Raw genomic sequence first — 24,463 nt, 5'->3', positions numbered from 1 at the left:
GTTTCCATTACGTTAATGTTGTGTCGTTGTTCTTCTCTAATATTTAATGCGTTTCCCTCAGTTTTAGTTTGTTACCCCGATTTTGTTTTTTTGTCCATAGATTTATGAGTTTTGAACAGCGGTATACTACTGTTGCCTTTATTTACGTGACTGTATTTACGTCATACTTTGAACGACAAAATTATTTTATCTCTACCTGTGCGAATTTCATACACGCAATTTTGCACCAGTACTTAAAACCTTCCATTCTTTATGGTGCATTTTACATAGATAAATAAAATCGTATAATATAAGCAAAATGAGGATGTTAATTTTGATGCATGCCTTTTTGTGCTTCTTCGTTACATTTGTTGTTTTTATAGTGATTAAGATGATAACACAATGTTGACTGCTATACCACTATTTTTGACATTTTTACCTATTGTGTCTGTTTGTTTTGTTCACGCATCGGTGACAATATCATGGAATTTGATGCGACTATCATACAAGTTAGAGGTTTAGCTAGCTATAAAACCAGGTTCAATCCACCATTTTATACATAAGAAAATGCCTGTACCAAGTCAGGAATATGACAGTTGTTATCCATTCGTTTGATGTGTTTGAACTTTTGATTTTGACATTTGATTGGGGACTTTCCTTTTTGAATTTTCCTTGGAGTTCAGTATTTTTGTGATTTTACTTTTTATAGTGATTAATAAGATTATAACACAATGTTGAATTCAGTTGTGTCATTTTCAAACCGTTTAACGTGACCGAATGAGACATTTCAAAATTTAACTACGCCTAAAGTTAAACAATGAGACAACAAAAGTAGGAACAACATAAACTCCAATTAAACAAAATTAAGGGTGTTCTCAAGTGATCTGGAAGGGTTAGCACATTGTTTCACATATCAGTAGTTGGTACTTTATTTTTAAATTGTCCGTTCATAAATTTAGAAACTGTGGAGAAACTAGGGTTTCAACCCCCTCAGACAAAGTCAACATGGATTTTTTTATTTCTTGTTTGGTTATTCAACTCTTCAGCTTTTAAATATGTGATATTGAGCGTTCCTGATGAAGGTAAATCAAATAAGCGCTTCTGACGCATTTTAAAAATGTTTAAAGTAATGTTTCAAATTTTTACACCACTGTGTTGGTAGCTTTGCTAGTGGACTAGCAGTCACCGAGGTTACCATCAGCTCAGTAGTCAGTCTGCGGTACTGACATGATTAAAAACAAACCGTGATAAAATTGTAATTTTTTAATTTTTATAGGTTATTAAGAAACTAGGGGCTTCACCTTCCTTTGTTCTGGTGGGTTTGGTTTTTGTTGTTAGTTCCTTTTTTGGGGATATAGCTTATTTTACTTAGTAAAGATAATAAAAAAGAGCGCATATTTTTTTAATTTTATTTTGAATAGACAGAACAATTATTAAAATCATTTTTTATAACTTAATTCTAAAAATGTGTAAATAATGATAAAAATGTTGATGACGTCGCGTTCCCATGACAAAATTGTGTTTATGAGCTGGTAGACAAAACACTTTCAGCCAATAAGATGTCGTGTTACATCCAAATCTAAATTATTTACAGATATTGTAGATTTTGATTTAAATAATGTGACGTTGATCGCGACTTTTGCATCGTCAATCAGACTATCGAAAAAAACCATTTTGTTTTATTTTAAAAACAATTTGTTCGTTCAAAAACACATATTTAAAAATGAAAAATTTACCTACAACCATAAAAGGAATAAGACCACAAGAAAATTCAGTTAACAGCTGCATTGTAATATTCAGAAGATAAGTGGCCGACACTAACAGGGATAAATCAATAACAACCAAACAACGCCAGTTGTAATACCTACATATGCATGATATATATGTCTCAGGAAACAAACAATCCATCGTATCGTAGTATTTATACCGTACCTAATATAACAGGTGTATGTTTTGCGCAGGGACATATATATTCATGATTCTATTGGACGAAAGTTTTATTTTTGCTAAATTTATACAAACAACTTAAAGCGTTTATTTAAAATCATGTTATATATTTTATATATAGATTACATTTTGTAAACATAACAATGAGGAACTGAGATATGAAACACTATCTGTACGCATCAGTACCGAACTCATACATGTCATACACAAATATACACTATTTTATACAAGTATGATTCGTGTACTGTATATTTAGGATGGTTATTATAATTGTTTTGCTGTGCTTTGGATATACATTGTGTAAGGATTTGGCCGCTTGTGATAGGTAAGGTTAGGAAAAAAAACATTGATATGTATTGAAGTGTACAGATGTGTGAACTGCATCCGTTCATATATATATATATTTGATACGTCTAAACAGGGATGTAAAATGAATTGGAATGCTCTAGTTAAAAAAAAAAAGCAATATATAAAAAGTACTGGTATTAAATTTTGTATTTAAATGAAAAGGATTACTCGTTCAGCACCTGTTTGTTAAAATTTGTTCTGTAATAAATGAAATAGTCATAGATATAGGAAGCTGTGGTATGATTGCCAATGAGACAACACTCCATCCAAATAACAATTTATCAATGTAAATGCATGTTTGTGAAGAACAAGAAAAGATTGAAACATGCAGAAAAAAGACATGCATTATGATGAGAAGGATAATGACAAAAAGACAGAACGTGTTCTTCAAAATATAAAACTGAAAATTAGAGATAAAAAAACACGCACACTATAGTTATAGACTTATCATGAACCCAGAACACATGTGATACAGTGTTTACTAGTTATATTGTTTAATTGAATTTTGCTGCTATAAAATATAAAAATAATTTTACATGAAGGAATATAACCTGTAAAGCAATAATTACTTGTCCGGATATGACTCTTCCTAGTGTCCTTTTTGATTTTATAAGCTATTCAAAGTTTTTATTAGACTTTTAGTTTCTAATATTGTGGCATAGAGCATCATGTTAGAGCCATTTGTCGTCAAAATTCGCATCTAGTGCAGTATCATTTATTTTACTATGCTTATTATAAGCTTATATTTAAACCCACATTATTTTGACAATGAACGACAATAAAACAGAACACCATACATTTATTGCCATTCGGCAATCAAGAAAAAAATATAATTACAAAAGCTTTTTTTTTTAAAGTGATATCTTCAACCATAACAACGTAGAACCTTGGTTTAGTCGTTTTCTCGTGTCTTAGAAATCTTGATCATGAAATACAACTTTTGAAATATATTACCAACTAAGAAACATAAACATCATGAATGTGACCTACCGAATTAGACTATTTACCGGATTTGTAATCACATAAGCAACACGACGGGTGCCACATGTGGAGCAGGATCTGCTTACCCTTCCGGAGCACCTGAGATCACCCCTAGTTTTTGTGGGGTTCGTGTTGTTTATTCTTTAGTTTTCTATGTTGTGTCGTATGTGCTATTGTTTTTCTGTTTGTCTTTTTCATTTTTAGCCATGGCGTTGTCAGTTTGTTTTAGATTTATGAGTTTGACTGTCCCTTTGGTATCTTTCGTCCCTCTTCTTTTACATTAACATAAATGGCACCAATTTTACAGCACCAGATGGGTATTTCGACAACCAATGTTTGATCAGTGATGCTCGAGGGCACACATATTTGAACATCTAAAACTTATTCAAAATTTGAAGAACTGATACACCCAATAAGGATACAACTATAGCTAATACCGAGCAAGGAATCATATGCTTCAAGTGATGTTTATTTAAAAACCACTGGCTTCTAAATATGTAGATTTGATCGTTCCTGGTGAAGTCGGAAGCACAATGAATTAAAAATTTACGAAGGTCATTTAGAATTAACAGCGGCGCATAATCTTTTTGTCCAGGCAGCACTGAAATAAAAACATTCTACATATTCAAGCATAAATGGTGTGGCATATTTCGCTTTGATCGTATCACATTTATAAAAGAAATTCAGCAATTTTACTACAAAAACACATCAATTTAACCTTTCAATGCATCCCTTAAATGTCTGGTCTTATCTTCAGCTAAGGCATGTAATTAATTTGAAATTCAATTGCAACGGTTGAATCGTTTGAGGTTTACATTTCAACTATGTTTTCCAAAATCTTTTATTTAATTTGACGTATTCTAGAGTCCTCTTACATTTTGACGACAAAGGCACTTTTATAAAACAACAAAATGTCTATTAATATATGAAGGCAGGTGTACGAGGGATGCATCCGACATTCATTTCAACAATTGTTCAGGATTAATAGAACTAATCTGCGTATGTATAAACTGCCCATTTATATAACACGTTTGATATTGATATAGAAAGATCATGTTTGTATTGATGCCTCTGCTGTTGTAGGTTTATCTTTTCGGGGTATCACACGCCCAGTTATCGGCATTTCAATAAGTAGGAACATATTAATATTATATGTCCTGTATCTTAAATGAGTTTTTCATTAGCCAGATTTATTGTGATGGACCATTATTACATGCAATACAAATGGCCAAGATATTTCCAGATGGCAAAACCTTTGTTGACATGAGTATGAAAGAAAATCCAGGTGAGAGAGCATAAAAAAAGTTGCTGAAATTTTATATTTTTAAAGTTTATATCAAATCAAATCAAATATTTTATTGTCATATAAACTTTACAGTTTGTGACCAACATATATTAATACAATAAACACAATAAACATAAATACATACATATTAAACATACAAAATATCAACAGCATTAAAATTTATAACAACAAACAAGTTGTTAAGAGTCCCCTGCCCTCAGTTCTAATGACTTTTTCAAGAAGGATCCTAACTTATTTGTTTGTAAAGGTGATGATGGATTTAGTAAATAATGATTTTTTTCTTCTTCATTTAAATTATTAAAGTTATTATTTTCTGTACATATGTGATGAAAAAAGTCATTTCTTAGAGTTTTATTGTACTCACAATATAGTAAAAAATGTTTCTCATCCTCTAGTATTTTACATTTATGGCAAAGACGTTCCTCTCTTGGGATTTTAAAATATCTCCCCTTTTCAATCAAGAGGGAGTGATCACTTATTCTAAATTTAGTGATTAATCTCCTTATCTGAAAATTAGATGTATTTAGATAATATTCTAGTTTGTAATCTTTTTTAAGTTTTTTATAGAGAAAAAAATTACTTTTATCATCGATGTTTTGAAATCTATTTTGAATTAAATCTTCATATCTATTTTTCATTTTTAACTTTATATCGTTTTTTATGTTATTTACATCTTTTATGTCCTTACAAGTAGAAAGAATATTAAGGTCAACGTTAGTCTCTTTAACAATATTTTTAGCATATGTATACCATGAGTAAGTTCCTGTCAAATCTAGAGACTGTGCAAGAGAAAAAGCTTCCTCTAACAATGGATTAGTATTATTATTATATAGTCTAGCTAAATATAAAAGGGTTTGTGTTTTAATAAAGCATTCTATAGGCAATCTTCCTAATTCAACTCTTGCTCCTAAATTGGATGCATTTTTTCTTATCCCTAGAGTAGATTTACAAAATTTAAGATGCATATTTTCTATGGGGGTTTTGTCTATAAAATCAAGTTGATTAATTTCTTTTCCTGAAGTTAAGGCTCTGCTTTTGGCTCGATGAAAAGAAATATATGTATCCAAATATGTTACTTCTGAATTATAGGTCATAATTGGTTTTACTAAAGAATCAAAAAGATTATTTGCTACTTTTATAGGTAGATTATTCAATGATTTAGTATATGATTTTATTGCAAAAAATACTTTTTTTGCTTTTTTTGTCAGCTCTAAAGTACTTTGTGATAAATTTCCATTACATTTTATCAACATTCCCAAAAATGAATATTCTGTTACACTCTCTATGGCTTTATTATCATAGTATATATGTGATGTTTCACTTTTATGTTGCATATTGAAAAACTAATTCATCTTTTTCTGTATCTTTATTGGTTTAGTTTAATACATAGTCATGAAGTCCTGTTTATGTTAATTTTGGTCTTTGTAATTCATACCTCAATTTATATCTTCGAAACGTAAAGATATACAAGGAACAGACTTTTTTTACCATCTTGGTGATTACAAGCCATAAGATAAACGAAGTTACAATTTTTTATCTCACCTGACCTGAAAGGTCAAGTGAAAAGTAAAATCACAAAAATACTGAACTTAAAGGAAAATCAATTCGGAAAGTCCATAATGACAAGCTTTTCTCATAACTTGGCGTCCGTCGTCCGTCGTCTGTAAACTTTTGCAAAAATCTTCTCTGAAACTACTGGGCCAAATTACACCAAACTTGGCCACAATCATCACATAGGGGTAAAATGTAGATTTTGGCTTATAACTCTGAAACCAAAGTATTTAGAGCAAATCTGACGGGGTTAAATTGTATATCAGGTCAAGATCTATCTGCCCTGAAATTTGCAGACAAAACAGACAAACCGTTGTTGGTTTGCTGCTCCAGAATTAGAAATTTTGCAGTTTTTGGTTATTATCTTGAATATTATTAAAAATAGAGATAAACTGTAAACAGCAAAAATGTTCAGCAAAGAAAGATCTACAAATAAGTCAAATGACCAAAATTGTCAGTTGACCTCTTAAGGAGTTATTGCCCTTTATGGTAATTTTTAACAATTTTCATAAACTTTTGTAAATTTTTGTAAATGTTTAGAAAATATTTTCCACTGTTATTACTGGGCCAAGTTCATTATAGATAGAGATAAGTGTAGCAACAAGAATGTTCAGTAAAGTAAGATCTACAAACACATCACGATCACCAAAACACAATTTTGTCATGAATTTATCTGTGTCCATTGTTTATAATATGCAACAAGGTGAGCGACACAGGCTCTTGAGAGCCTCTAGTTTAATTGTAGATGTAATAATCTCAGCATTCAACAATTTGACAAACCAGTCTAGGACTACATTGAAAAACTTTGTCTCTCAGTATTTTACCGGACCTGGTGAAGAATTAGAAACATGGGCTCCAACAGATTATGTTAAATTGTGAGTTATAAGATAGTTGTATAATATCATGGAAACAATCGAGAAATTACGTTATTTTAAGAATAAATCATAATATACTATCCAATATTATCTGGTACCAAATGCCAACCACGACTAAAGAAGAACAGGACGAAGATGTTCCTACACGGGTTTTAGTGGGCAATGTCATTACTGAATAATATTGGACAAACCAGAAAGACTCAACAATTCAATAACATCATTTGTATCAGCAGGGCGTATGTTGGATCTTTTCCCAAAATACTCACAACACTTTTTCTATCTAAAAAACTGACAAATCTATTCTTATGAGTGTTTGTGATTTCCTCAAATATGAAATTGTATTTTGGCTACATACTATTTTTATATGGTAAAGAAATCATCTAATATCTCCTGCGGTTTTAACTGTCTTTTTTAAGAGTTCAATACATGTTGATTATAAAATTACAATGGAAAATAAAGTTCAAAATACAGGAAACATTGTTAAAAGAAAACTATATCAATCATTACGCGATTAAGATAAGTCGTTTGCATATTTCATGATTACTTATGTTTGATCTGTGTGAGTTTACTCCTCAACTTTGTACTTTATTTGGTCTTTATGCACTTTTTATTCGAGCATCACTGATTCTTTTGTAGAAGAAACGCGCATCTGGCACAAATACCAAATTTCTATCCTGATATATATGATGAGTTTATTACAGATTGTAACAGCATGTCATCTTAACTTTTTCTCTTTTTGTCACTCATTAGACCTCTTTTTCTAAATGACATAAATGACCCACAACTTAAAGACTTTGGATGGGACCTTTGTCGAATCTGGAAAGATCTGGGTAGAAAGGTATAGTAGTTATGTATTATAGTACTAGTTATTATTAAATTGGAAAAATAGTAGTTGATTTAGAAAAGGTCAATAACAGCCGTTCATAAATTATTTATTCAAAGTTAGTTTCCTTGGGTAAAGTCCTGTAGCATAATTAGATTATTATTGATACTAGAGCAAAAAAAGCACCCAGTAAACGAATAGTGTTATCAAAACTCATCATTTAGATGGATCTTCACAGAGTTTGCAATAATTTATAGCAAGACAGGAATAATAGTCCGCTATTGTAAGGGCACAATTAGATCCTATAAGAATACCAAAAATCTATCGAAAAACGTTATTTCCGAAACGTACATAAATAGTAAAATAACAAAATACCTAACTCCTAGGAAAAATCAAAATGGAAAGTGCCTTATCAAATGGGATAATCAAAAGTTTAAACAAGGCAAACTAAATGATAACAACTGTCATATTCCTGACTTTGTACAGGCATTTTCTGAGTTAAATAATGGATAAACCTGGTTGTATAGCTTTACAGATTCAATTATCTCATTACCATTACAGTAAAGTTACCTTTAATATTACAGAAGGAGGCTTTAAATGAGTTTTTGCAAGTAAATTTGAAGTCAGATGTTTTAGTAGACAATCTATTTACACAGACAACTTTTTGTGTGAAAGTGTAGTGTTAAGTTTCGAAAAGTAATAATTGTCAACTGATTTTTAAAAAGCACAATATTTCGTTGGTTTTTTTTTATATTTTATCATATTTTTAAATAGCTGTCAAAAAATAAATGTGTGAGTCATTAAAAGCTAAATCGAAAATTATGTCGGGAGTAAAGCTTCAAAGTCTCTTCTAGAGGTACACTTATTTCGTGGGTTCGGGTGTTTCCAATCGCAAACAATTATGCATCAGCTTCTGTAAAAAAAAAACATTTTTTTAACGATAACCAATTTTTTATTAAATCAAAAAAAATATTGATTATTTCTTCTACAGCAAATTTTAGCACTGAATAGTATTTGGAATTCATGTATATGTGTGAAATTGATCAAAATTCTTCAAATATAACGGGCTCTCATGTTATATTCCATTAGAAACCCCTTTCTCTCTGAGTGAGTCTGTTAAAACTAGAGAAGTACAAGGGAAAGCCATACATACATCTTTCATTCATTAGTGAACAATGGACACTGTTTTTATACTACGCTTACGTAAAGTTGAAGTTAAATACGTATCTATATCAGTTTTCATATTTTTTTTTATATCTTTCATATTCAACTTATGAACGATATCTTTACTTTTAGGTAAAAGACGATGTGAAGTTGAATCCAGATCGATATTCGATGATCTACTTACCCAAACCCTTTATTGTTCCAGGTGGGCGATTCAGGGAGACATTTTATTGGTATGTTCAGTTTTTTTTAATATATGGCGTTTCGGAAAAGTTTACAATTTCAGTCTGGAAATACATAGACTAGCGAGTACCAGTTCCAAATACTTTGTTTCAAATAAAGAAATATTTGGCATGAGTAAAGTTTTATCCTGTTCAGTACTATAGAAGAAAAAAAATCACACAACATTTCATTGCATATAAGAAAATAACCATCACTGGAAGTTACCAATCAAATTTCTCCCCTTATTTAACCTTTGTATAAGATTTAGGAACCATGTAACCTAAAGTTTACAAAATATTGTATAGAAACCCCAAATGAAAAATAATGGTGCTTTGAAATACCCAAGACATTTGTTTATGACACAGACATATTTTACTGCAATACAATGTAGGATTAATTACCTACAACTGTCCATTTCAAGTGAATACTTTTTCGACCTATTTTCGTATACAACCGGATGTGAATACCATGATTTGGTGGTATTACACCTTAAGGAACTTTTCTGGAAGAGAGATAAGAAATTAGCAATATCCTTTAACTTTACTTTCCGCTTTATAGAAGAGGGACGAAAGATACCAGAGGGACAGTCAAACTCATAAATCGAAAATAAACTGCCATGGGTAAAAATGAAAAGGACAAACAGACAAACAATAGTACACATGACACAACATAGAAAACTAAAGAATAAACAACACGAACCACACCAAAAACTAGGGATGATTTCAGGTGCTCCGGAAGGGTAAGCAGATCCTGCTCCATATGTGGCACCCGTCGTGTTGCTTATGAGATAACAAATCCGGTAAATAGTATAATTCGGTAGGTCACATTTATGAAAGGGAAGGGGATTGTAGTTACGACGTAAGGAACATATCCGATATCATTTGTGAAACGGTTATTTCATAACGGTCAACCAACTCGTGATGGCGTCCGTGAAATTTACGAAGAGATGATTTCAACTTCCACCATTTGGAACTCTTGATTTTTATAATTTCCTTGTGAGCAACAACCCTCTATCTATAGATGATGTTCTCTCACTAAATAATTCAAAATTTGTTGAATGCACCTATCCAATCGAGCTAGAGAAGATACAGTTATGTCGGCCTCATATCTTGACTTACATCTAGAAATTGACAATGAGACACGATTGAAAACAAAACTTTACGACAAAAGAGATGATTTCAGCTTTCCAATTGTGAACTTTCCATTTCTAAGTAGCAAAATTACAGCAGCACCTGCATACGGAGTATATATCTCCAATTGATACGATATTCACGTGCTTGTATTTCCTATCATGATTTTCTTGATAGAGGGTTGCTGCTCACAAGGAAGCTATTTAACCAATAGTTTCAAATGGTGAAGTTGAAATCATCCCTTCGTAAATTTTACGGACGCCATCACGAGTTGGTTGACCTTTAAGGAATAACCCTTTCACAGATGATATCGGATATGTTCCTTACGTCATGGCTAAAAATGAATAAAAAAAACCCAGTCAAATAATAGTACACAAGACACAACATAGAAAAACTTAAGACTAAGCAACACGAACCAAATCAAGGTAACAAACAGACACTAACGGAATCGCGAACTCTTAAAAGAGTATGGTCTGGTATCGACTAAATAAATAGAGAAAGGCATCTTGTTATTATACGAAATATTTATGTTTGAGCATTTATTTTTTCAGGGATTCTTACTGGGTAATTAAGGGATTGTTGGTATGTGAAATGAACACTACAGTCAAAGGAATGATGGAAAACTTTGTACACTATGTCAAAACGTAGGTTTTGCTAACTGGAAAAGTTGACAAATGCAAATAGTTTTATTTACATATAACACAAACGCGACATTAACATAAAATTAACGGTACCAAATTTCTGCTTCAGGAGTCCATTTGATTTATAATTGTCTCTTCATTAATGTTTGAGGCCAAAATATATGAACATACATAAATGAAGACCTGCTTATAAACGAAACAGGACAAAAGAGAAAATAACAATCAAAACCAAGGAGTAAACAAAGACTCACAAAACCAAAAGACATTTACATCAACATTTATAAAAAATAAATAAGAAACAACACGAGCTCCACTAAAAACCGGGAGTGAAATCAAGGGCTCCGCAAGGGTAAGCCTTTCCTGCACCGTATATGGCACCCGTCGTGTTATTTCTTTGTTCGATAACATTAGCTGGACAAGAAATAAAAGTTTTGTATGTGAGAGATATATTCCTTAGTTTGAAAAAAATATTCCAAAATTGTGTAACAGCGATTTTTATTTACAAAATGTCTGTTTTTAAGGCAAATAACTTTGATTTCATATCAACCATAAATGCATTTTTTTCAATGATATAATATATTCTTTTGTAATTTTCAATCAACTGTAAAATAACATCCAGGTACATAAGGATGTGTAAATGATCCAACTTATTCAAATTTAATACTTATGTACCTTCTTGGTAAACAAATCTTGGTTTTAAAGTGTGCAAAATAGTTATTAAAAGAATATCCTTGGTAGAATGCTTTTACACAATTTACGTTTTTAAATGTAAATCGTTTCTGTTCATTTTAAGTTTTTATTACATGTTTTTAAACTAAACGTACATAGATTGATTGACAGATTCTTGATGTCCGGTTGTATACAGTATATGATACTTCATCCGATACAAAATATAAACGAATCCAAATTTTTACAAGACCGACATACTGAGTCAGATGTGTATCGTGCAAGCTCACAAAGTTATAGTCCGAAGAATGTCATGTAGACGCAGTAATTCAACTCTGGCCAGGACGATATATTTTAATATAGTGGGGTTTAACGCAGCTTTAGATCGAATCACGAAATCATACACCGAAGAGGAGTATGTAGTGTCTTCTCTACTGCGGCTGTTCTTTCAGATACGTTGTTCATTTGCTAAATTCACAACTTTGAAATAGGGTGATTATTGTTAGTTTACGCAATGTAGCATTAAGCATAGGTGTCTCACATTAATTACAATGATACAGTATTTTCATTAAAAAAAGGTGACACCATGCATATCAAAAAACAATTTCTTTGAGCCTGGCCTTGGTCAGAACCCTCGACAGTGGTTCGATACCTCAATTGTAAACACCTGATTTTAAAATGCCTTAAAAAGTTCTCGTAGTGAAATTTATTCAGTATTTTTATTTAACCTTTTTCACTAAGTCAAACATTTTTTACAGATTTTTTTTCGTGTTTTTAGTTTTGGCTTCATACCTAACGGTGGAAGAACATATTTCTCCAGAAGATCACAGCCGCCATTTTTCATTCCAATGATGTATGAATATTATAAGGCAACAGGTGATCGGGAATTCATCAGAAGGAATCTTCATACATTAGAGGCTGAATATCAATTCTGGATGAAACATAGAACTGTATCAGTCGAAAGAGGTGGAAAGATGCATTTATTAAACCAATATCAATCAGACGTAAGCAAACCAAGGTGAGCGAAAGTTTAATGAATTATGCTGGAATAATCAGATCACTGAGAGGTTCGGTGGCAGGATTGTTAGTATATACAGGCATCTAGCTTTAAAGATAAATATACCTGTTACCACATTTTAGAAGATTCGCTAAAGACATACAAAATTTAAACAAAACAATGATGACATGCAGTAGATGAATTCACCGTATATATGGTAGGGTTTGGTTTAGCTTATTTAAAATAATTATGAATTGTTGCATCAATATCAAAGATCACAAATTAATATGATGTATTAATATGGTATTAGAATAAAGAGAGGCGAAAGATACCAAAAATATACAAACTCGAAGATCAACTGAAAACACTTTGACATAAAAACAGAAAACCACCGAAAGACATACAAGTCTACAAGTCATAACATAGTAACAAAAAACAATTTAGAACGGGTTCCTCAAGTATACTTACCAGGACAAGATACATGTGTACATTGTCATAAAATATAAATTTATTTGTATGATCTTTAGAAACAGGACGAAAAGCCGAGTTTGCTCATGTCTCGTAGCGAGTACAAATAAATTTTATATTTTCAGACAATTTACATATATTGTTTTTATCCTGAAATCTACCCCCAACACTTGAAAAACTTGAAAATCAAATCATTGTCTCTAATATCTTGAAGAAATCGTCATGGTTAAACGCAGACCGCTTAGAGGACCCCACAATGAATTGGTACGGAAAAATAAATATCCATTTACCGCTTGCTCAACATAGAAGCGAGGGTAAAGGAGACTTTACTTGTCAAAGTACAAATAAGGCACAACATTATTTGTATACCTGTTATTTGTACAATAGTTGGCTTAATGCAGGATAAATTGGGTTCCCCTAGTCTAAAGAAATTACACGACAACTTTACCGTAACGCTTCACTGTACTGCATTCCGTTTGTAAATTTAAAATGATTTCCTAGAGAAGAAATTCAAGAAATGCCTGTTTTTTCTATCGCTATTATTGTTTGCTTGCACAACTAACAACTTCGTTTATTTGCAGACCAGAGTCTTATTTTGAAGATGTGAAGACGGCAGAGCAAATAAATATAGGTAAATGTGAACTGGTACGAGACAATAATTGATGAAGAGGACAAATACACACCAAATATCAAAACAAAATAATGCACACACTCAAGAATTTAGTTGATGTCATTGAACTATTCAGAGTACTTTTTACAATGTAGATGTGTTCCTTCGTAATATAACACATGTTTTCGCGTAGGTTATTCTGTAAAGGGTAGTTAATTTAAATGTTTTATAAATTTATATCTATGGAATTATTAGTTATTTGATAACTAATAACACAACTGGGTCGATGTTACTGCTGGTGGACGTTTCGTCCTCGAGGGTATCACCAGCCCAGTAGTCAGCACTTCAGTGTTGACATGACTATCAATTAAATGGTCATTTTTATAAATCTCTTGTTACAAAACTTTGAATTTTTCGAAAAACTGAGGATTTTCTTAGCCCAAGAATAGATTACCTTAACTGTATTTGGCACAACTTTTTTGGAATTTTGGGTCCTCAATGCTCTTCAACTTTGTACTTGTTTGGCTTTATAACTATTTTGATCTGAGCGTCACTGATGAGTCTTATGTAGACGAAACGCGCGTCTGGCGTATTAAATTATAATCCTGGTACCTTTGATAACTAATTAGAACTTTTTTACGCTAGAAAATCTTTTGTTCCAACATTTCCACTCAGTGATAACTAAAGCAAGTCCAAAATACACCGACCTTTCTATCATTGTTTCATATGTATCAACTGTATTGTTCTCAGCTTTGTCAGTTGTGTTTTTGGAACGGATATCTCAACTGTAAGATTCTGTTTTGTTGCAAATAATACCAACGTAAAATGCAATACATATTCCTGGAAAGTAATTATTATGAGATTCTTTTTCAAAAAGATACGATTGATAAAAGAGTGTTTGAAAGCAGTGATATATTTTTTTTTTGTAGCTGACAGACCCAAACTGTATTCAAACTTAGTCTCTGCTTGCGAATCAGGTTGGGATTTTTCTTCACGCTGGTTTTCCAGAGATAAAAGAGAGAATCTAACACTGAATACTATAGCAACCATGGACATAATTCCAGTTGACCTCAACAGTATACTTTGTTTAAATGAGATGATCTTAATGAAATTCGCCAGAATTATTGGTAAAGCAAATGTTAGTCTGTAAATTATGTAACCGTGACATTGATGAATTTTGCTCCCATTCAAAAACATTTCACCAGTATTGAAAACTAACACAATATTAATAAGAAAGTAGCTGAATTATGGCTACTGAAATAAACAAACATTTTTAACTTTAAATTTTAAGTCATATTTTGTTGTTTTATAACAATATCTTTATTCTCATAACCATTGCAGATACATGGGTACAGAGAGGGCGCAAAATATGTACATGAATATGCATCTGTTGTACGATTTTACTTGTTCGTCTCGTTATGTCAAGTAACTGTTACAGATAAAGGCAACAGTAGTATACCGCTGTTCATTAAACGATTGAGTAAAAAACAAATGCGGGCTACAAATTAAAACTGAGGAGAACTACGACACAACAGAAACAAAACATTAAATGTAACACACACACAAACGAACTATAATATAACAATGGCCATTTTCCTTGGTACAGGACATTTTAAGGAAAGTACAGGATTATTCTATTTGTATACTAATATGTTGCGTATATATTTGCTTTTTTCTACACCTACTAAGTATATATTTACATTAACTTTTTTCAGTTTATCTATTTGCCTTTTGATGACTCGTGTGGTTAGAATTTTTAATGTTCATTTAAACAACGTTTATGAATTTTAATACGTAAATTAAAAATAACACTTGAAAATTTTCTTCATCCAAATCGTTTTTCTGGATTAATTTTAAAATGCCGGAACCCAAGACATTTAATGCGCATCTGGTGCAAGAAAATTGGTACCGTTAATTGTATTACTACCACTGGGTCGATGCCTCTGCTGGTGGACTATTAGTCCCCGAGGGTATCACCACCCCAGTAGCCAGTACTTCTACTACTACTGGCATGAAAATACGGAGTTTTTGTGTTATTAAAATTTACTGTTACAAAATGATAGAAATTATTATAAATTAAGGAATGTATCTCCCTCATGCAAAGCTCTGATTCCTTTCACGGATTTGGCTATACTTTTTGGACCTTTTGGATTATAGCTCTTCATCTTTTATATAAGCTTTGGATTTCAAATATTTTGGCCACGAGCATCACTGAAGAGACATGTATTGTCGAAATGTGCATCTGGTGCAAGAAAATTGATACCGTTAATTGTATTACTACCACTGGGTCGATGCCTCTGCTGGTGGACTATTAATCCCCCGAGGGTATCACCACCCCAGTAGCCAGTACTTCGGTACTGGCATGAAAATACGGAGTTTTTGTGTTATTAAAACTTACTGTTACAAAATGATAGAAATTATTATAAATTAAGGAATGTATCTCCCTCATGCAAAGCTCTGATTCCTTTCACGGATTTGGCTATACTTTTTGGACCTTTTGGATTATAGCTCTTCATCTTTTATATAAGTTTTGGATTTCAAATATTGTGGCCACGAGCATCACTGAAGAGACATGTATTGTCGAAATGCGCATCTGGTGCAAGAAAAATTGGTACCGTTAATTGTATTACTACCACTGGGTCGATGCCTCTGCTGGTGGACTATTAGTCCCCGAGGGTATCACCACCCCAGTAGCCAGTAATTCGGTACTGGCATGAAAATACGGAGTTTTTGTGTTATTAAAATTTACTGTTACAAAATGATAGAAATTATTATAAATTAAGGAATGTATCTCCCTCATGCAAAGCTCTGGTTCCTTTCACGGATTTGGCTATACTGTTTGGACCTTTTGGGTTATAGCTCTTCATCTTTTATATAAGCTTTGGATTTCAAATTTTTTGGCCACGAGCATCACTGAAGAGACATGTATTGTCGAAATGCGCGTCTGGTGCAAGAAAATTGGTACCGTTAATTGTATTAAAGCTAATGATGTATATATAAATTTGATTACGCGCAAGGAGCTAAATAACCAAAAAGGAGCTAAAGAAATAACCAAATTCATCAAATGTCAATTAGTTGGAAACATTGAGTTTCTGTATAATTTCTAAACGAATCAACAGAGAATATTATTAAAACAAAATATAAATAATGTCAATTCTGAGCTACTGTTACTGGGCCAATGATACACTTAATGGGGCAATAGCTGTCAAATTCATGTTCACCAATTTGACTCAAATTCATATATTTTATCTATAATCATGTAAAACATTTTTCAAACTATTAAAAGTATAAGATAAACAGTTTACAGGCCATGGTCTCAATAAAATTTAGCTTCGTTTCGTGTGAATTTTAGCCTAGACGCCATCTAATTAACGTTCGAGTTGACCTTCTATGACCATATAAGCGATGTAAGCATACACATAGATATAAATAGATTAAGCAACTCGTGCAATTGGATTTTTATAGGTCTATTAAATTTTGTATAATAGATTAAAAATTTATGTTTATCGTCGTTTTTTCCTCCATAAAAATGATTTTTAGTGGATCGAATCGGTCAATCAAATTATTTACCTTTGTTTCACTTCAATGATGACATTTTTTCTTTAAATAACCGTACACGGACAATGCATGCATTATTCTATCTTTTTCCACGGGGTTAAATTGGAGTTCACATGAATACGGATTCAATTAGGTCGAATTATTCACTTGCAAGTGAATAATTCATTATCAGTTTTTATTAGCTTAATTTGACAAAATTGAACCATTTTAGCAGCTAAAAGGGAATTATTATTTCACTTTTTCACTTTCATTAATGATTGAACAAAAAAAAATCATACTTTAGATTTTTTTTATATATCTCGTTGCTAGTGCCCCTTTAATGATTAATATTCCAACAGCTGTAGTTTCGACTAATTTAAATGTTTAGTGTTGGAATCTTTTGTGAGATTTCATAAACTAAGGTTACACTCCGTTTTTACCAACATTTTAGAACGGTTCGCTATAACATTCTGTCATAAGATTGGTTATTGTTTAAAAAAAAACAAACAAAAAAAAACACGTTTTATAAATTTCATGCATCCAAATATGTCTTTTTGATTTTTTGCCATATCTTAATATTTTTAGGTAATTCTACAAAAGAACAATACTACCATCAAAAACTAACAAATCGTAAAGAAGCCATCGAAGCTGTGTTATACAATAGAGATGCAGGAATATGGCATGACTTTTCATTACATACCAATAAATCTAGAGATTTTTTCTATATGTCCAATATTTTCCCTGTGTATATGGAGTGTACAGATTTAACAAATGAAAAGAAGGAAAAAATATTACAATATTTACAGGTAATTAACTGTCGTTTCTGTTTGATTTTCAAATTAACGAGAGGGAAATTTCAAAATGTTTTTTTAATGAATCATTTATTTCTGTTCAAATTGAGATAGAAATAAATTACATGTACAGGGACTGATTATGTCACATCTTTTTATCAAACGAAAGAGATTATAAAGTATTTTCAAATGAAGCATTACATCATTTACTTCGTTCTTTAACAACTTAACACAAAGCTTCAAGTCTTATATGTCATCAGAGGCGGATTTAAGCGGACGGAGCCCGCGCCCTATTTAACTTTATGCATAGTTATCAAAGGTACCAGGATTTTAATTTAGTACGCCAGACGCGCGTTTCGTCTACATAAGACTCATCATGACGCTCATATCAAAATATTCATAAAACAAAACAAGTACAAAGTTGAGCATATACTTTTTAGTCGCATTACTTGGTTGTCTTGGTTGTGCGCCTTCACGATCCTGGGTCTGCGTCTTATACGATGAACAAATATTTGATACATAAAATGTTTGTGCAAGCGGAATATTTATTGAAAAATATCTCTTGCTCCGTGAATGTCTGGAATATATGTTTTCATTTTTATGTACGAAGAATAGTATGTAAGTGAATCTGCTAACCTTCCCCGTGGACTCGTGTCACGGTAAACATTGTTTGACATTTTCTACATTTAAACAAACAATCTCTTAAATGTTTACACTAAAATCTGTTAAGGCAATCTTGACGATAAAGGGTAAATTATTGATTATAATTTGTTTTGCTCTGTGTGTGCCTGGAGAGGATTATTACAGAAAAGTGCACTTACATAGTCTATTCGGTTTCTCGACGTTAATGTTCTATACTATATTCATACGAATCGGGAATTTAATTGTTGAAACTAATTTTGAACTTTACTTTTGTTTGTTTTGTTCACGCATCGGTGACAATATAATGGAATTTGATGCGACTGTCATACAAGTGAGAGGTTTAGCTAGCTATAAAACCAGGTTCAATCCACAATTTTCTACATTTGAAAATGCCTGTACCAAGTCAGGAATATGACAGTTCTTGTCCATTCATTTTTGATGCGTTTTGTTATTTGATTTTGCCATGTGATTATGGACTTTCCGAATTGATTTTCCTCTGAGTTCAGTATTTTTGTGATTTTACTTTTTTCATATGGCTTTGACATTAAAGACATGTTTTTTTCTCTAAAAAAAAAAGACAAGTCCAAGGAATAAATTAAATTGGATTTTTTTTTATTTTTGCATTTTTTCATATTCAGACTAATAAAATAACAGAATACATTTCGAAAGGAGGTGTTCCAACATCTTTAGATGACACTGGCCAACAGTGGGATTTTCCAAATGGATGGTCTCCACTACAACAGATAATGATATGGTCTTTGGAAAGTATTCCTCAGACGAAGCAGCTAGCTCGAAAACTGGCTTCGTCATGGCTCGACAGCAATTTTCTAGGTTGGCAAAGAACTAGAGGCATGTTCGAAAAGGTAAAAGTTTGCTTTGATAAAATGATGGACCAATGATATGAAGATATTACACAATGAATTTATACAATAAATAACAATATGTATTTGACAATTTTGTTTCATTCTATGTAGTACCAATTTCCCTAAGTTTCTACTACCTCACTTTATCAATACTGACATTAGTAATGATTTTTTACTCAAAAATGCAATTTTAAATCCATTGTTAAGAAAATTGAAAAATCGTTGTAACTAATAATTTATAGGTTAATTAGTGTCGTTCGTCATTTTCCGTTGCATTAATATCTTGCATTTGCTCCTCTCACCGCCCAGAATCTTACACACCTGTAGTATATGTTAGACTTCATCTGACTGAAAACATTGTGTATTTCAGTATAATGTACTTGAGCCAGGGACTCGAGGTGGAGGAGGTGAATATGATATACAGGTATGTTTTGCATCCACTTACTACTTAATTTCTAAATTACTTAAAAACCTTGTGGAACTTAAACCTACCTACATTTTACATTATTGTCAAAATCTATAGTCTAATTCCCTTTCCCTTTTCTTTATTGTAATGTGTTACTCAGACATTTTTGATCCGTTCGCCACACTAGAAACAAAAGCAATAAAACAGATTAGATGTGAACAAAGAATGTTATGTTACACTGTCGAATTTCAATTTAACAGCCGAGTAAGGACATGAATAGTTCTTTGTAATAGACCAACTTCAACTAAAATTTCAAATGGCTGTTTAACACGCAAAATATTGTCAACGGGAACATCAGCTAGATCTATCTTATTCTGACGTCACAGTCGAAGAATATTAAATCTTAGTCAGTGTAGAAACCCTCACAGTCATAATTCGAAGAAGATGTGTTCTAGTGAAAATTGGAATTTATGATGGACATAACCTTCTATGATTTAGTCGTAACCAATTTTCGAAAACCATTTCAAATATCTTCGTGACTTATTATAGAGGTGTTCCTGTTACAATGTAGACAACTGCAATACTTGTGTTGGTAACACTACTGAATCATTTACCCCTATTTTTGACATTTTTACCTATTATGTCTGTTTGTGTTGTTCATACATCATTGTCTATATAATGATTTTCATGCGACAATCATACAAGTGAGAGGTTTAGCTAGCTATATAAACCTGGTTTAATCCTTTATTTTCTACATAAGAAAAAACCTGTACCAAGTTAAGAATAGGACAGTTTTTGTCTATTCGTTTGATGTGTTAGAGGTTTTGATTAGCCATTTAAATTGGGGACTTTCCGTTTTGAATTTTCCTCGGAGTTCAGTATTTTTTTTAAATTTTACTTTTTACCTTTAACTTGTTTTTCACCGGCTATCGATAACATTGTGTTTATGCTCAACAAATCTGTCGTGGGTAATGCAGTGGGGATTTTAATAAAATAAAAGAGTAAAGTGCATGCTTGTTTAAAGAAGAACAGAATGTTTAAGTATTCAACATTAAAATCAACACACACAAGGTTTATCTAATATATCGATAAGACTAATTGTAAAGGTAAACTGAAATTTTAATATTATAACAGTGTTTCATTTCTTGTTTACTCGTTTATTTTACAAATCAGGAAGGATTTGGATGGACAAATGGTGTTGCCTTGGAAATTCTGAAGAAATATGGTGACGTCCTGACAACCCCTGAGTCTAATCCACAATCAACGTGCATAAATGGTTGTGTTATTCGTAAATCAAACATTTTAATTGTTTTACTAGCTTATATTGTTTATTCAAATTAAAACCCTTATTGGTGTTGTTCGTTGTTACACTATTAAAATTTGAAGTTTCAAAAATTGTGGCTTTCGTTTTGCTTGGAATAGCCATGCACATATTTAAATTAATGTTATCACCAGGCCAGTAGTCAGCAGTTCGGTGTTGACATGAGTATCAATTATTTTGTCATTTTTATAAATTAACTGTTTGCAAAAGTATGAATTTTTCGAAATACTAAGGATTAATGAGATCAAATTCACTCATACATTAATGGGGAACGAGTCAAATAGAAAAAAATAAACTAAAAGGCAGAAAACAGCACAAGGCTACCAATAGTATATACTGACCTTAATCAATTGTATATGCATGTTAACACAGTTTGAGATGACCGTTCATATACCTATCAACTTCAGTTGTCAGCTGGTAAAGTAAAACATGTTCAGTAGGAAATCCGGCTTTGTTGACATTTTCGACTTTAAAAAAAAAACATTCTAAAAAGGTTTCCGTCAAACATTCTAAAAAGGTTTCCGTCAAATTCTTGATTTACATTATGTTTTTTTTTTTTGTCTATATGAAACTGAACAGAAAAATCGTCATCGTTCTATAGAACGTGCCTATTTTTGTATCTGTTGGTCTGTTTACGATTTGCAATACTCTAATGGTTATGTTGATGGTTAATTAAATGGCGTCATGATGATACCACAAAGTTGATACTTTTTACGATTTCATGCATTAGTTTCTTGTTTCCTTTGGAACTTTTTAAATTTTGATATACGTTTTAGTATGTCATAAATCTATTTTGGGGTTTGAGTCAATTCAGTGGAAATAAATGAGGCAGCTAATTTTCCTTTAGAGTAAACCTGTAGTACAACTGGTTTTGTATGCAACGTCATTTTAAAGGTGGCACATTATTAAAGATATGATACATTTAAAACATATACTTCGTGATATAGAAAAATATATATAGAGCAAACACATTATCTAAGGTCATATTTGTTTGTAGCAACAAAACCTATACATTCTTTTTTTTTTAAATCATTACTCACAAAATGTGGGCTATATTGTACTTCGATATCCTGACATGATTTGTTAGACGTGTTGTTTTCAATATTTTATAACAAACTTTTTTAAAATGTCCGTAAATAAATTTTGAAATTTTCAGAAACTAAGGTTTCATTTCCCTAAGGCAAAGTTGACCTTTGATAGAATTGGCTATTTTCTTATGTCTTCTTTTTATACGCCCGTCAAAAATTTGACGGGACGTATAATGGTATACAAATGTCCGGTGTCCGTCCGTCTGTCTGTCTGTCTGTCCGTCTGTCCGTCTGTCCGTCTGTTCGTCCGGCGTAAACATGTCGCACCGTAACTTGAGAACAACTTATCTTAATTTCATGAAACTTAATACAGTTGTTTCTTATTTCATTTTTGAGTTATTGAGTATTTTGTAAAAAAAGGGGAGGGTTTTTTATACATGTCGCGTCTTATCTCAAAAACAATTTATGATTATTGCTTGAAACTGTACACACTTCTTTGTTATATTAATCTAAAGATCTGTATACTTTTTGGTTTGATTCAAAATTTTATTTTAGTGATATTTATTTGGTAAAAAAAAACAGGGGGGAGGGTTCACATGTCCCGCCGTGTCTCAAAAACAATAAATGGTTATTGCTTAAAACTTTCTCAGAAACTATATATGATTATTGCAGAAAACTTCCACACAAAACGTCGGGCGTATCATGCGCTCATGGCGCAGCTGTTTATGTAATATAGCTCTTCAGCTGTTTATTTTCTTGTACATCCTTGGCTTTCATGTTTTCGACGTTGCGCGTTCCTGGTGAAGGTTGATCAGAAAAGCGCTTAGTACGCATGAAATTTATAACGTGTTGTTTTTTTTTTTGTTTTTTTTTTCCATTTACCTTGTAAATCCGAAAGTTGGTTCAACAAATATGTGTATCACAATTTTATCTCAGGTACTACTGAACAGAGTGGCGTCCTTAGAGACAAATCCCATACCGCATAGTCAGCTATAAAAGTCCCCAAAATCACAAATGTAAATCAATTCAAACGAAAAAATCCAATGGCATAATTAATGTAAAAGAAAATGAACGAAAAACAAATATGTAACCCAGCAACAAACGACAACCACTGAATTACAAGCTCTTGACTTGGGACAGGCACATACATGTAGAGATTGTGGCGAGGTTAAACATGTTAGTGTGATCCAAAAACCTCCCCCTAACCTGGGACAGTGCTGTAACAGTACAACATAGGAACGAACTATAAAAAATCAGCTGAAAAAGGCTTAACTCATCAGATATATATACATATAAAAAAACATGTGGACGTGACCGGGCACTTGTTTATCCCAGAAATAAAAAGGCACAGCTTACAGGTCTGTGAGTACTCGCAGCCACTGACAGCTAGTTCAAAACCAGTAACACCTTTATAAAATAATCGTGTATGCATCTAAGACTAAATTATCAATCATTACACATCCAACATTCAATGGATTTAGCGTAAAGACGTCTTAAACAGTTAGAGAAAAACATGACCTTGTGCAAATCCAAGATACAGGAGTCGAAAGATTGTAGATCCATGAAAGTTTGTCATAACTATTTAAACATCTGATAAAATCCCGTTCTATAATGTGCAGGACATCCGTTCATTAGATAAAATTATAGATTTAAACAGTTTCATTTTGCGAAATCAACGATAAAATGACATAACAAACTATATATATTCAGATAAAAAAAACGATCAGGAATAAAGACTAATGTATAAAAAAAAATGTCTGTAGATCAGGAAGTTTATACTTACTATGTTAACAATAGTAGATAACAAATAGTTAGTATGTACCATACATATTGACAAGGAAGTATCGATAACGAACAAACAAATAAAAAATGATGAAAAACGTTGTTTTATTTATCATAAAGGTCATAAGGTTAAGAAAAATCGTGCCTATAAAATATCTGTAAAGTTTCAGAATCACAAAATTAAGCTTGGAAATTTTTTTCAGCTTTTTATTGTTAAAAATTGTCTACGGGAAAAAATCAAGTTGATTTAAAATTATCCACTTCTTTGCTATAACTTGTAATTTATAACCTGCTTATGTCAGACTTATATTGTATATTGTAGTTACACATTACAGATAAACTTACACCGTATAACTGGAATTTGTATTGTTGTATACTTCAGTAA

General features: G+C 31.9%; 1 protein-coding gene across 2 annotated transcripts; it reads left to right on the top strand.

The window, feature by feature from the left end:
- Positions 1 to 1,891: 1,891 nt before the first annotated feature.
- LOC139522857 (trehalase-like) lies at positions 1,892 to 21,305 on the top strand. Of its 2 annotated transcripts, none has more exons than XM_071316464.1 (13): positions 1,892 to 2,251; positions 4,440 to 4,540; positions 6,858 to 6,987; positions 7,738 to 7,825; positions 9,107 to 9,207; positions 10,878 to 10,970; positions 12,412 to 12,651; positions 13,680 to 13,729; positions 14,638 to 14,835; positions 17,831 to 18,051; positions 19,317 to 19,541; positions 19,912 to 19,965; positions 21,121 to 21,305. In XM_071316464.1, exons 1-13 carry the CDS (start codon positions 2,184 to 2,186, stop codon positions 21,286 to 21,288), a joined length of 1,737 nt encoding a protein of 578 aa, XP_071172565.1. In that variant the 5' UTR covers positions 1,892 to 2,183; the 3' UTR covers positions 21,289 to 21,305. The 2 variants fall into 2 exon arrangements, with proteins under 2 accessions (XP_071172565.1, XP_071172566.1); XM_071316465.1 differs by having other exon boundaries at positions 2,134 to 2,251; positions 4,444 to 4,540.
- The last annotated feature ends 3,158 nt before the right edge of the window (positions 21,306 to 24,463 follow it).

Source organism: Mytilus edulis, chromosome 5 (genome assembly GCF_963676685.1).
Source record: "Mytilus edulis chromosome 5, xbMytEdul2.2, whole genome shotgun sequence".
In the NCBI taxonomy this organism is placed as follows: Eukaryota; Metazoa; Mollusca; class Bivalvia; order Mytilida; family Mytilidae; genus Mytilus; species Mytilus edulis.
This window is presented reverse-complemented; position numbering and strand designations above follow the sequence as displayed.